Source organism: Ursus maritimus, unplaced genomic scaffold (genome assembly GCF_017311325.1).
Source record: "Ursus maritimus isolate PB19 unplaced genomic scaffold, ASM1731132v1 scaffold_5, whole genome shotgun sequence".
NCBI classification, from domain to species: domain Eukaryota; kingdom Metazoa; phylum Chordata; class Mammalia; order Carnivora; family Ursidae; genus Ursus; species Ursus maritimus.
The window spans coordinates 87,298,681-87,311,372 of NW_024426663.1; the positions used below are offsets into that span (position 1 = coordinate 87,298,681).

General features: G+C 35.7%; 1 protein-coding gene across 1 annotated transcript; it reads left to right on the forward strand.

Annotated features, from left to right (window-relative positions):
* Window positions 1-11,036: 11,036 nt before the first annotated feature.
* Window positions 11,037-12,072, forward strand: LOC121100667 (olfactory receptor 5V1-like). Its single transcript, XM_040621946.1, has one exon. The coding sequence runs from the start codon at window positions 11,058-11,060 to the stop codon at window positions 12,003-12,005; it is 948 nt and encodes a 315-aa protein (XP_040477880.1). The 5' UTR covers window positions 11,037-11,057; the 3' UTR covers window positions 12,006-12,072.
* The last annotated feature ends 620 nt before the right edge of the window (window positions 12,073-12,692 follow it).

Sequence of the window (12,692 nt, forward strand, 5' to 3'; positions counted from 1 at the left end):
AGACGTAAGGATCTATATTCTAGAAACTATAAATCACTCTTGAAAGACATTGAGGAAGACATAAAAAGATGGAAAAATATTCCATGCTCATGGATCGGAAGAATTAACATAGTTAAAATGTCCATGCTACACAGAGCAATCTACACTTTCAATGCTATCCCAATCAAAATACCGACGACATTTTTCAAGGAACTGGAACAAATAGTCCTTAAATTTGTATGGAACCAGAAAAGGCCCCGTTCGCCAAGGAACTGTTCAAAAGGAAAAACAAAGCTGGGGGCATCACAATGCCAGATTTCGAGCTCTACTACAAAGCTGTAATCACAAAGAAGCATGGTACTGGCACAAAAACAGACACATAGACCAATGGAACAGAATAGAGAACCCAGAAATGGACCCTCGGCTCTTTGGGCAACTAATCTTTGATAAAGCAGAAAAAAACATGCGGTGGAAAAAAGACAGTCTCTTCAATAAATGGTGCTTGGAAAATAGGACAGCTACATACAAAAGAATGAAACTTGACCACTCTCTCACACCACAAACAAAGATAAACTCCAAATGGATGAAAGACCTCAATGGGGGGAAAGGAATCCATTAAAATCCTAGGGGAGAACATAGGCAGCAACCTCTATGACATCAGCCAAAGAAAACATTTTCATGACACATCTCCAAAGGCAACAGAAAAAAAAGATAAAATGAACTTGTGGAACTTCTTCAAGATAAAAAGCTTCTGCACAGTTAAGGAAACAATCAAAAAAACTAAGAGGCAGCCCATGGAATGGGAGAATATATTTGCAAGTGATGCTACAGATAAAAGACTGGTATCCAAGATCTACAAAGAACTTCTCAAACTCAATAAAAGAGAAACAAATAAACAAATCAAAAAATGGGCAGGAGATATGAATAGACACTTTTCTAATGAGGACATACAAATGGCTAACAGACACATGAAAAAATGTTCAAAATCATTAGCCATCAGGGAAATTCAAATCAGAACCACACTAAGGTACCACCTTACACCAGTTAGAATGGCAGAAATTAACAAGGCAGGAAGCAGCAATTGCTGGAGAGGATGTGGAGAAAGGGGATCACTCCTACATTGTTGGTTAGAATGCAGGTTGGTGCAGCCACTCTGGAAATCAGTGTGGAGGTCCCTTAAAAAGTTAAAAATTGAGCTACCGTATGACCCAGCTATTTCAATACTGGGTATTTACCACCAAGATACAGACGTAGTGAAGTGAAGGGCCATATGCACCCCAATTTTCATAGCAGCATTGTCCACAATAACTAAATCGTGGAAGGAACCAAGATGCACTTGAAGAGATGACTGGAATAAGAAGCTGTGGTCCATATATACAATGGAATATTACTCAGCTATCAGAAAGAACAAGTTCTCAACATTTGCTGCAACATGGACGGCACTGGAGGAGATAATGCTAAGTGAAATAAGTCAACCAGAGAAAGACAATTATCGTATGATTTCTCTCATCTATGGAACATAAGAACTAGAAGATCGGTAGGGGAAGAAATGTATAAAGAAAGGGGATATAATCAGAAGTGAGAATGAAGCATGAGAGTCTATTGACACTGAGAAACAAACTGAGGGCTTCAGTGGGGAGGGGGTGGGGGAATGGGATAGACTGGTGATGGGTAGTAAGGAGGGCATGTATTGCATGGTGCACTGGGTGTTATACACAACTAATGAATCATCGAACTTTACATCAGAGAGCAGGGATGTACTGCATGGTGACTAACATAATATAATAAAAAACATTAGAAAAAGGGATTATTTATCATGCCCAAGTGGGATTCATCCCTGGGATGCAAGGGTGGTTCAACATTCACAAATCAATCAGTGTGATAGCTCATATGAAGAAGAAAAGAGTCAGGAACCATATGATCCTCTCAATTGGCGCAGAAAAAGCATTTGACAAAATACAGCATCCTTTCTTGATTAAAACCCCTCAGAGTGTATGGATAGAGGGTACATACTTCAATTTCATAAAAACCATCTATGAGAAGCCTTCAGCGAATATCATTCTCAACGGGGAAATGCTGAAACCTTTACCTTAAAATCAGGAACACGACAAGGATGCCCACTCTTGCCATTATTATTCAACATAGTACTAGAAGTCCTTGCAACAGAAATCAGACAACAAAAAGGGATAAAAGGCATCTAAATCCGCAGAGAAGAAGTCAAACTGTCACTCTTTGCAAATGACATCATACTCTATATAGAAAACCCAAAATACTGCACCCCCAAACTCCTAGAACTTATAGAGCAATTCATTAATGTGGTGGGATACAAAATCAATGCTCAGAAATCAGTTGCATTTCTACACACGAACAATGAGACTGAAGAAAGAGAAATTAGGGAATCCATTCCATTTACAATAGCACCAAATATCATACAATATCTCAGAATTAACTGAACCAGAGACATAAATGATCTATATTCTAGAAACTACAGAGCACTTATGAAAGACATTGAAGAAGACACAAAAAGATGGAGAAATAGTCCATGATCATGGATCGGAAGAATAAACATAGTTAAAACTGTCTATGTTACCCAGAGCAATCTACACTTTCAATGCCATCCCGATCAAAATACCAATAACATTTTTCAAAAAACTGGAACAAAGAGCCCTTAAATTTGTGTGGAACCAGAAAACACCCTGAATCACCAAGAAATTCTTGGAAAGGAAAAACAAAGCTGGAGCCATGTCGTTGTCGTATTTCAAGCCATACTACAAAGCTGTGATCACAGAGACAGCATGGTACTGGCACAGAAACAGACACGTAGGCCAATGGAACAGAATAGAGAACCCAGAAATGGACCCTCGGCTCTTTGGGCAACTAATTTTTGAAAAAGCAGGAAAAAACATCCAGTGGAAAAAAGACAGTCTCTTCAATAAATGGTGCTGGGAAAATTGGACAGCTATATGCAAAAAATGAAACTTGACCACTCTCTCACACCATAAACCAAGATATACTCCAAATGGTTGAATGACCTCAATGTGAGACAGGAATCCATCAAAGTCCTAGAGGAGAATGTAGGCTGCAACCTCTTTGACATTGGCCACAGCAACATTTTTCATGACACATGTCCAAATGCAAGAGAAACAAAAGAAAAAATGAACTTGTGTGACTTCATCAAGATCAAAATCTTCTGCACAGCCAAGGAAACAGTCAAGAAAACTAAGAGGCAGCCCATGGAATGGGAGAAGATATTTGTAGATGACACTACAGATAAAAGAGTGGTATCCAAGATCTACAAAGAACTTCTCAAACTCAATACACAGGAAACAATTAATCAAATCAATTAATGGGCAGAAGATATGAATAGACACTTTTCCAATGAAGACATAGAAATGGCCAAGAGACATATGAAAAAATGTTCAAAGTCATTAGCCATCAGGGAAATTCAAATAAAAAACACCTTGAGATACCACCTTAGACCAGTTAGAATGGCAATAATTGACAAGGCAGGAAACAACAAATGTTGGAGAGGATGTGGAGAAAGGGGACCTCTCTTACACTGTTGGTGAGAATGCAACTTGGTACAGTCACTTTGGAAAACAGTGTGGAGGTCCCTTAAAAAGTTAAAAATTGAGCTACCCTATGATCCAGCAATTGCACTACTGGGTATTTAACCCAAAGATACATATGTAGTGAAGAGAAGGGCCATATGCACCCCAATGATCATAGCAGCATTGTCCACAATGGCTAAATCATGGAAGGAGCTGAGATGCCCTTTGACAGATGACTGGATTAAGAAGATGTGGTCCATATATACAATGGAATATTACTCAGCCATCAGAAAAAACGATTACACAACATTTGCAGCAACATGGACGGCACTGGAGGAGATGATGTTAAGTGAAATAAGCCAAGCAGAGAAAGACAATTATCATATGATTTCACTCATTTATGGAATATTATAAATAGCAGGAGGATTTGTAGGAGAAGGAAGAGAACAGTGAAGTGGGGGTAAACAGAAGGGGTAATGAACCATGAGAGACTATGGACTCTGGGAAACAAACTGAGGGCTTCAGAGGGGAGTGGGGTGGGGGATTGGGATCAGCTGGTGATGGGTATTTAGGAAGGCACATATTACATGGTGTACTGGGTGTTATATGCAAGTAATGAGTCATGGAAAATTGCATGAAGAACTGGGGATGTACTGTATGGTGTCTAATATAACAAAATAAATATTATAATTAAAAAATGAAGAAAAAATAAAGACATGTGGTGTATATGTACAGTGGAATATTACTCAGTCATCAAAAATGATGGAATCTTGCCTTTTGAGATAATGTGGTTGGAGGTAGGGAGTACTATGCTCAGTGAAATCAGTCAGTCAGAGAAAGATGAGTATCATGATTTCACTTGTATGTGGAATTTAAGAAACAAGCAAATGAGCTAAGGGGTGGGGATAGGAAAAACCAAGAAAGGGACTCTTAACTATATAGAACAAGCTGATGGTTACCAGAGGGGAGGTAGACATGGGGAAGGGGGGATGGTTTGAATACGTGATAGGGATCAAGGAGTTCATCTGTTGTGATGAGCACTGGATATGTATGGAATTGTTGAAATACTATATTATACACCTGAAACTAATATTACCCTGTGTCTTAACTAACTGGAATTTAAAACAAAAACTTTAAAAAAAGAAAACAAACAAACAAAAAAAAACAAAATGAGATACTAGTTCATACACATTATGATGATTATTATAAATACAATAAGGTAATAGCACAAAATTAAAAAAAACATAAAATGGCATCCTATCTTGTACATATAATTAAAGTAAGAACTCAGAGTATATGCTGTCCTCTAAATTGCTAGTTGCTTATCTAAGAGGTGACTGATATAAAAACAATATGCCCAGGACTCCCTGGAATCTGAGAGTAGTCAGATAAATCAACCCTTTCAAGTTTAGAGTAACTAGAATTTTTACAACTGCTTTCAGAAGGTCTTTTCTAAGGGGTTCAACCCAGCTTGCTTCCCCCACCCCTTTTTCTAGGGGTCAGGACTCTCATGCAATGATTCAGAACCATGTGTATGGATGGTTGGATGGAGTTGCCATGCTCCTTTGGTCCCTCAAGACTTATATACATAGAAAGCTGAAAGGAAGCCTAAGGGAGCCCAGGTTCATGGGGATGTTGGAGATAAGATTTGACGTCTGTATTTCTTTAGTGTGGAAAGAAAAATAAAATTAAAAAGTGTGATTTTGCTTAACCAACATTTTTGAGGGGGTTTTCTTGATTCAGGAAATCACAGTTTCCAACAAATACAATAATCAACCACTTTGCAGCTGAGGAGAGGGAAGGAAGATTTGAGAAAGTGTGATAGGAAATATAAGGCTATGTTCTTATTATTTTATAACAGAGTGTACACTTCTATTGTCCAAAGACCTAAAAGGTAAAAATGTGTAACACAGTTAATGTTAAAAACTATTCCATAAAGTATGCCAGGAACAATATAAAGACCCAAAAAGAGATGACAAATATTCCAAATTATTACTTAAAACATTACAAAGTTAAAAATGCAAACATAGATCCTATGTAGCCAAATTTCTTTGCATAATGTCATTTTTAAAATTTCATGATTAATTTGATGACTGGTTCCTTTGCTGTGCAGAAACTTTTTCTCTTGATGAAGTCCCACAAGTTCATTTTTGCTTTGTTTTTCTTGCCTTTGGAGATGTGTCATGAAATAATTTGCTGTGGCTGATGTCAAAGAGGTACAGCCTATGTTCTCCTCTAGGATTTTGATGGATTCCTGTCTCACATCAAGGCCGTTCATCTGCTTGGAGTTTATTGTTGTGTATGGTGTGAGGGAGTGGTCACGTTTCATTCTTTTGCATATAGCTGTCCAATTTTCCCAGCACCTTTTATAGAAGTAACTGTCTTTTTTCCACTGGATGTTTTTTCCTTCTTTGTCAAGATTAGTTGACCATTGAGTTGAGGGTCCATTTCTGGAGTCTCTATTCTGTTCCATTGGTCTATGTGTCTATTTTTGTGCCAGTACCATACTGTCTTGGTGATCACCACTTTGAAGTATAGCTTTAAATCCACAAAATGGGAAAGATATTTGCAAATGAAACTACAGATAAAAGGCTGGAATCAAAGATTTATAAAGAACATCTCAAACTCAATACATGAGAAACAAATAATCAATTCAAAAAATGGGCAGAAGATAGGAACAGATGCTTTTCCAATGATGACATACAAATGCCTAAGAAACATATGAAAAAATGTTCAAAATCATTATCCGTCAGGGAAATTCAAATCAAAACCACCTTGAGAAACCACGTTACACCAGTTAGAATGGCAAAAAATGACAAGACAAGAAACAACAAATGTTGGAGAGGATGTGGAGAAAGGGAATCCCTCGTCCACTGTTGGTGGGAATGCAAGTTAGTATAGCCACTTTGGAAAACAGTGTGGAGGTCCCTTAAAAAGTTAAAAATAGAGCTACCCTATGACCCAGCAATTCCACTACTCAACATTTGCTACAACATGGACGGCACTGGAGGAGATAATGCTAAGTGAAATAAGTCAAGCAGAGAAAGACAACTATCATATGATTTCTCTCATCTATGGAACATAAGAACTAGAATGATCAGTAGTGGAAGAAAGGGATAAAGAAAGGAGGGGTAATCAGAAGGGGGAATGAAACATGAGAGACTATGGACTATGAGAAACAAACTGAGGGCTACAGAGGGGAGGGGGGGTGGGGGAATGGGATAGGCCGGTGATGGGTAGTAAGGAGGGCACATATTGCATGGTGCACTGGGTGTTATACACAACTAATGAATCATCGAGCCTTACATCGAAAACCGGGGATGTACTGTATGGTGACTAACATAATATAATAAAAAATCATTATAAAAAAAAATAGAGCTACCCTATGACCCAGCAATTCCACTACTGTGTATTTACCCCAAAGATACAGACATAGTGAAGAGAAGGGCCATATGCACCCCAATGTTCAAAGCAGCATTGTCCACAATAGCCAAACTGTGCAAGGAGCCAAGATGCCCTTCAACAGATGACTGGATTAAGAAGATGTGGTCCATATATACAATGGAATATTACTCAGCTATCAGAAAGAACGATTACCCAACATTTGCAGCAACATGGATGGGACTGGAGGAGATGATGCTAAGTGAAATAAGCCAAGCAGAGAAAGACAATTATCATATGGTTTCACTCATGTATGGAACATAAGAAATAGCAGGGAGATTGGTAGGAGAAGGAAGGGAAAATCAAGGGGAGGGTAAACAGAAGGGGGAATGAACCATGAGGGACTATGAACACTGGGAAACAAACTGAGGGTTTCAGAGGGGAGGGGAGTGGGGGATTGGGATGGCCAGTGATGGGTATTACGAAGGGCACGTATTGCATGGAGCACTGGGTGATATACACAAGCGAAGAATCATGGAACACTACATCCAAAAGTAAGGATGTACTGTATGGTGACTAACATAACTTAATAAAAAATTAAAGAAATAAATAAAATAAATAAATAAATTTATGTTTGGTATTTTCCCCAACATTTTCTTTGGAAAAATTACAAAGTTATAGAAAAATCAAACTGTCATAAGTAACATTTATATGCCCTTCACCCACATTGACTGAATGCACAATCTTACCTTAGGCAATTACAAAACAAAAATTTTTACTCTTTACACTTTAGGGTTTATTTTTCCACTTCCACTAAATTGACTAACTATAATACAGATAGGGTCTTATTATTATTAGTGACTATTATTACATGGTAGTAATTCAGATTTATGAAGAGCAGAATATTCTCTCTAGAGTCATTATTTATTTTTCCCCTAAGGGAAAAGTGGGCATGACATCAACTATAGAAGAAATTGCAACAAACACCCTATATATGAGCGACAAGTTTGCTTTTAATTACTGATGCTTTTTATTTTTTAGCTACATCATTCTGCTTTCTTATTGTTGAATATTTGTATTGATAATGAGTACTCTGGATCTTGATAAGAAAATTAGAGGGCAAAGTCTGGACTTTTGAAACTAAAATAAATAATTGGATGATTGTGGAGATGTTAATATGATGTAGAAACCTATACATTTAGGAAACTAGTTAAAACTAAATACTAAATCAGAAAGATAAAGTGATGGATTTTAAATATTATAGCATGTGTATTTAAATAAATGCTTAATATAATTTAATTTCAGCATTAAAAATTGTTCATGCTCACCCTACTATGTATCTCAAGCCTCTGTCAGTAGAATGTTGATGTATTTAATGAATGCTTCTGACGCATCGACATGAGTGTATATTCCCTAGAAAATTGGATCCATAAGACCTAACAGACAAGAAGGATGTTACAAAGCTGGTGCAAAGATTAAATTTTAGAAGATAATCTCTGATTCCTTCAATTTATTAGTAATGAAGCATTGAGTTAAAAGGTCTTCTTTATAGACCTTCTTAAACAATATAGCTTTAATGTAAAACATCTTCCTGGTTTTTTAAATGTTAAATATGATTTTCTTTGATATTGATTTTTTAAATGCATTATAAAGTTTGAATTATTTCAAGACTAAGATTTATTGATTATCATTTTTGTTTAATTGAGTGATGTTCTTTCCTTTATGTAGTGGAAATTTCAGGTAACTATTTGCTAAAGAATCCAGCTTCATTTACTGTACATTTGGATTCACCCCATGCATATGGTAAGTCTTCTAAATAACGAGACTGCTTGATTTCTTGGTAATATCCAAGAGAAAGGTAATGTTAGCCACACATCCCTTGTCCCAATTCTATTTATATGTTTGGTTGTCTATGACCAAAAAACAAAAACAAAAAACCTGATTTCCGTGTGTATTCTTCAATATACTTACATGCTTACGTTTATACCAATCTCAAAAAGTAGGTGAGATATTGCATTTCACAAGAATTTCTCAGATTCTCTAGTATAAGTGGTATCAATTTTCTGGACAAATAAGGAAGGTTACAGAACTTCCTCCTCAGCAATATATGGTTAACAAAAATATTCCTCTTATTTTTCTAATTAAATGGCAAATATATAAATTTTAATTATGTTTGATTTCAAAAGAAGGATACTGCTGAGGTAAATAAAATTTCCATCCCCAAATAAACAAATTCTATATTTTATATGCCAAGACAATAAGTTTGATTTAAAAACTTAATACACTGCAAAGTGTAGGGAATATGCATTATGTTATGAAGGATACATATTGATTATGGAACCCAAAAATAACTAGCTTATGTGCCCATTAGGATGTTTTTGACTTGTTTCTCATTATCCTTTTTACAAAAAAGGGGGTAAATTAGCAAGTGTGGGTAAAAAGAAAAATAAGTATTTAACATAGAATTTAATGTTTATTGCCTCAAATATTACTTTTTCTTTTAACAGAAAGTGCCTTTTAAAATGTAATGATTTCACTATACCGTTTTCAAGAAATAGATATATAAAGATGTAGACAAATTGAAACTTAGCAGCTTTGTAATTTTATGAATGTTTGAGAATTTGATTACTGACATGATAGATGTTTTTTTATTTCAATATTTTTAACTTTCTCATTAAATATCTCCTGATTAGATAATGATATTCAAGCACTTTCTGGTTATTATAGTAATTTCCTTTCCTAATTTTTATGATTTTAATATCATTAATGTGAGTTTTGCTTTGTTTTTTACTCCCAAGCATGGTACAAAACAGATATTGCTTGAGGAAGGAGTGAAAACTTCTCTCATGTAGTTTCACAGATCTTTATTAAATATTGCATTGAAAGAAGTGTCAAAATAATTTAATTCTATGTAAATAAATATTTATGTATAATCTGTTATACACTGTACATTTTCTCTGAGCAAAGGTATTTAACAATTTCCATTAGACTAAATGGGGATGGGAGACTATCAAATGTGACTTTAAGATTTCATTTTTGAATTATCTTCTCTTTTACTCTCACACACATGTGACTTTAAAGAAAGAAAATGGTTTCAAAATGACAAAAAATTCACAAAAGTATTGATTTGTAGAAGTTTAATCAAAGTTACTTTTGTAAATAGCCTTGAACATTATAATTATGTTTACTACTAATATGCATACAAATGCCATTAAAATGAAATGAGTTAGTATGGCGAGGAAGATAGAAAAATACATAATTATAATTAATTAATTATAATTAAATTATAATGTATAATGTAATATATATATATATGTATTTAAAACCCCATATTTCCTTAAGTAATTAGACACATGGTGAAATTTTAAATTTTAAAGGGAAGGGAATTGAATATTATGTGAGTATATTTATTCACGGATACTATCAAAACCAGATTTTACATACATATATTTGTGGGTTTTTTTATACTTTGCAGGCTATTTTAGTTTTATTAAAGTATACTTCTGGGAAAACAAACATTAATATTCATATTAAAATTATTATAATTTGGAATCAAAAGCATTCCCACATTTCTTTCTTATCAGAAACACTTTGTCATTACAGGAGACACACCATTAATTTTTTTACTGAATAATCATTTAGACATATATACCATATATCTGCTAGTTGGTAACAATTATCAAAATTGTATATCATGTAAAATGCACAGCTTCCACTTTTGAGTTACTTAGATTTTAGCTAGTGCATACAATTGTACACATTTAGATAATACAAGACAAAATAATGTCAATGTCTGAACAGGAGTGAGAAACACGCCATCAACATTCACTGAATTGTGAAATCCTACACACTGATGAAAGATCCACAGGTGCTCTACTACGAATGCAAATTTTTAAATGTCTCCTTTGTTCTCAGAAATCTGCCTCTTTATAAAGAACTGAGGATGACTATTTCAAGAAACATGAATGCAGACAATGTTTTTCACAGTTGTTTTAATAAATTAAATCTCTATCATAACAACAGAATTTACCAACCACACATCAAATTTTTTCCAAGAATTTCTCATCACTAGTCTTCTTGGCTTTTTAGTCTAACCAGTGTCTGTTTGTTTCATTTCTTCCAGAAAGTCCCTTGTGGAGAGAGGTGATGGATATTTACAATCTTACCACCGTGACTCAGTTTATCCTCATAGGGCTCTCTGACCTCCCTGAGGTGCGCTACTCTCTCTTTGTGGTCTTTGCCATCATCTATCAGGTCACCTTGGTAGGAAATGGGGCCATTCTTTTGGCCATTGGGACTGAGAAAAAGCTCCATACACCCATGTATTACTTTTTGGTAAATTTATCCCTCTTAGACATATTCTGCCCATCAGCTACTGTCCCCAAGATGCTGGAGAACCTCCTGACTGAGCAGCAAAGCATTTCCTTCCTTGGATGTGCTTTTCAGCTTTATTTCCTGCTTTCTCTGGTAGGGACTGAAGTCTTCCTTCTCGCTGCCATGGCTTATGACCGGTATGTGGCCATCTGCTTCCCCCTTCGTTACATGCTCATAATGACCAAGGTCCACTGCATCCAGCTGATAGCTGGGACCTGGGCAGTGGGGTTTCTCAATTCCCTTCTCCATACGGTGTCCACATTCTGCCTGTCTTTTTGCAAGTCCAACCGAGTTAACCAATACTATTGTGACATCCCACCAGTGATGGCCCTCTCATGCTCATCCACTTATGTAGCTGAAATGCTTATTTTAGTGGTAGGAGGAATCCTGGGGATAAGCGCCTCCCTAATTACCTTTATCTCTTACATCTACATCATATCCACCATTCTAAAGATCCAGTCAGTGGAAGGGAAGCGCAAAGCCTTCTCCACATGTGCTTCCCACCTCCTAGTGGTCTGTCTGTTCTATGGCACAACAATATTTACCTATGTTCGGCCTTCCTCCAGCCAACACTCTCCAGCCAGAGACAGACTCATCTCCATGCTATATGGGGTTATTACCCCAATGTTAAATCCCATGATCTACAGCCTGAAAAACGTGGAGGTCAAAGAAGCACTCAGAAGGCTTCTATGTCACAGAACATGTTTGCAGCAATTATAACATTAAAGCAGAATATATCTATGCTCACTTTAGAATAAATTCATAGGAAGGATTCATAGAATAACTTTCAGTTGATATATAGAACACATATTTATGTACTCATAGAAATTTATGAACACATGTACACTAGTTATATTTATCTATATATGTATATCTTTATATCTATCCACTGAGCTCTTAAAATTTATCATTTGAAAACAGGCATTTTCAAGAGTAAGCAGAGAACAGTTAATAATTAACAGGTATAAACTGAGCTGCTCTTAAGTTAACTTGCGTATATGTTCATACCTGTGTCCATACTCATACCTCTATCCCCTATATGTTTTAGTATTTGTTTTAAATCATTCTCTTATCATCTATTTTTAGATCTTCCTTTTTCTAATTTCCCTTACATGATTGACTATCTATGTTGATATATTTACATTACTAGTTCACTCTTTCTATCAATTTTAGCTTCCACTTATTCTGTATTTATAGTTATCTCTTTTCTTATGATTCTATCCATTCTCAGTTCTACTTGTCCCTCCAAAGAGATCACTCACTTTCCAAATCCTGATTTAGATATGTAATTTAGTTCACGATATTATCACATTTTAGCCTGAACATGGTTAAAACTGAAAGTATCATTTTCTAATACATTCACACACACACACACACACACACACACACACACACACACACACACAC

What these genes read in the sequence shown, in the direction of transcription:
- LOC121100667 (XM_040621946.1), top strand. Translation starts at nt 11,058, where the DNA reads ATGGATATTTACAATCTTACCACCGTGACTCAGTTTATCCTCATAGGG.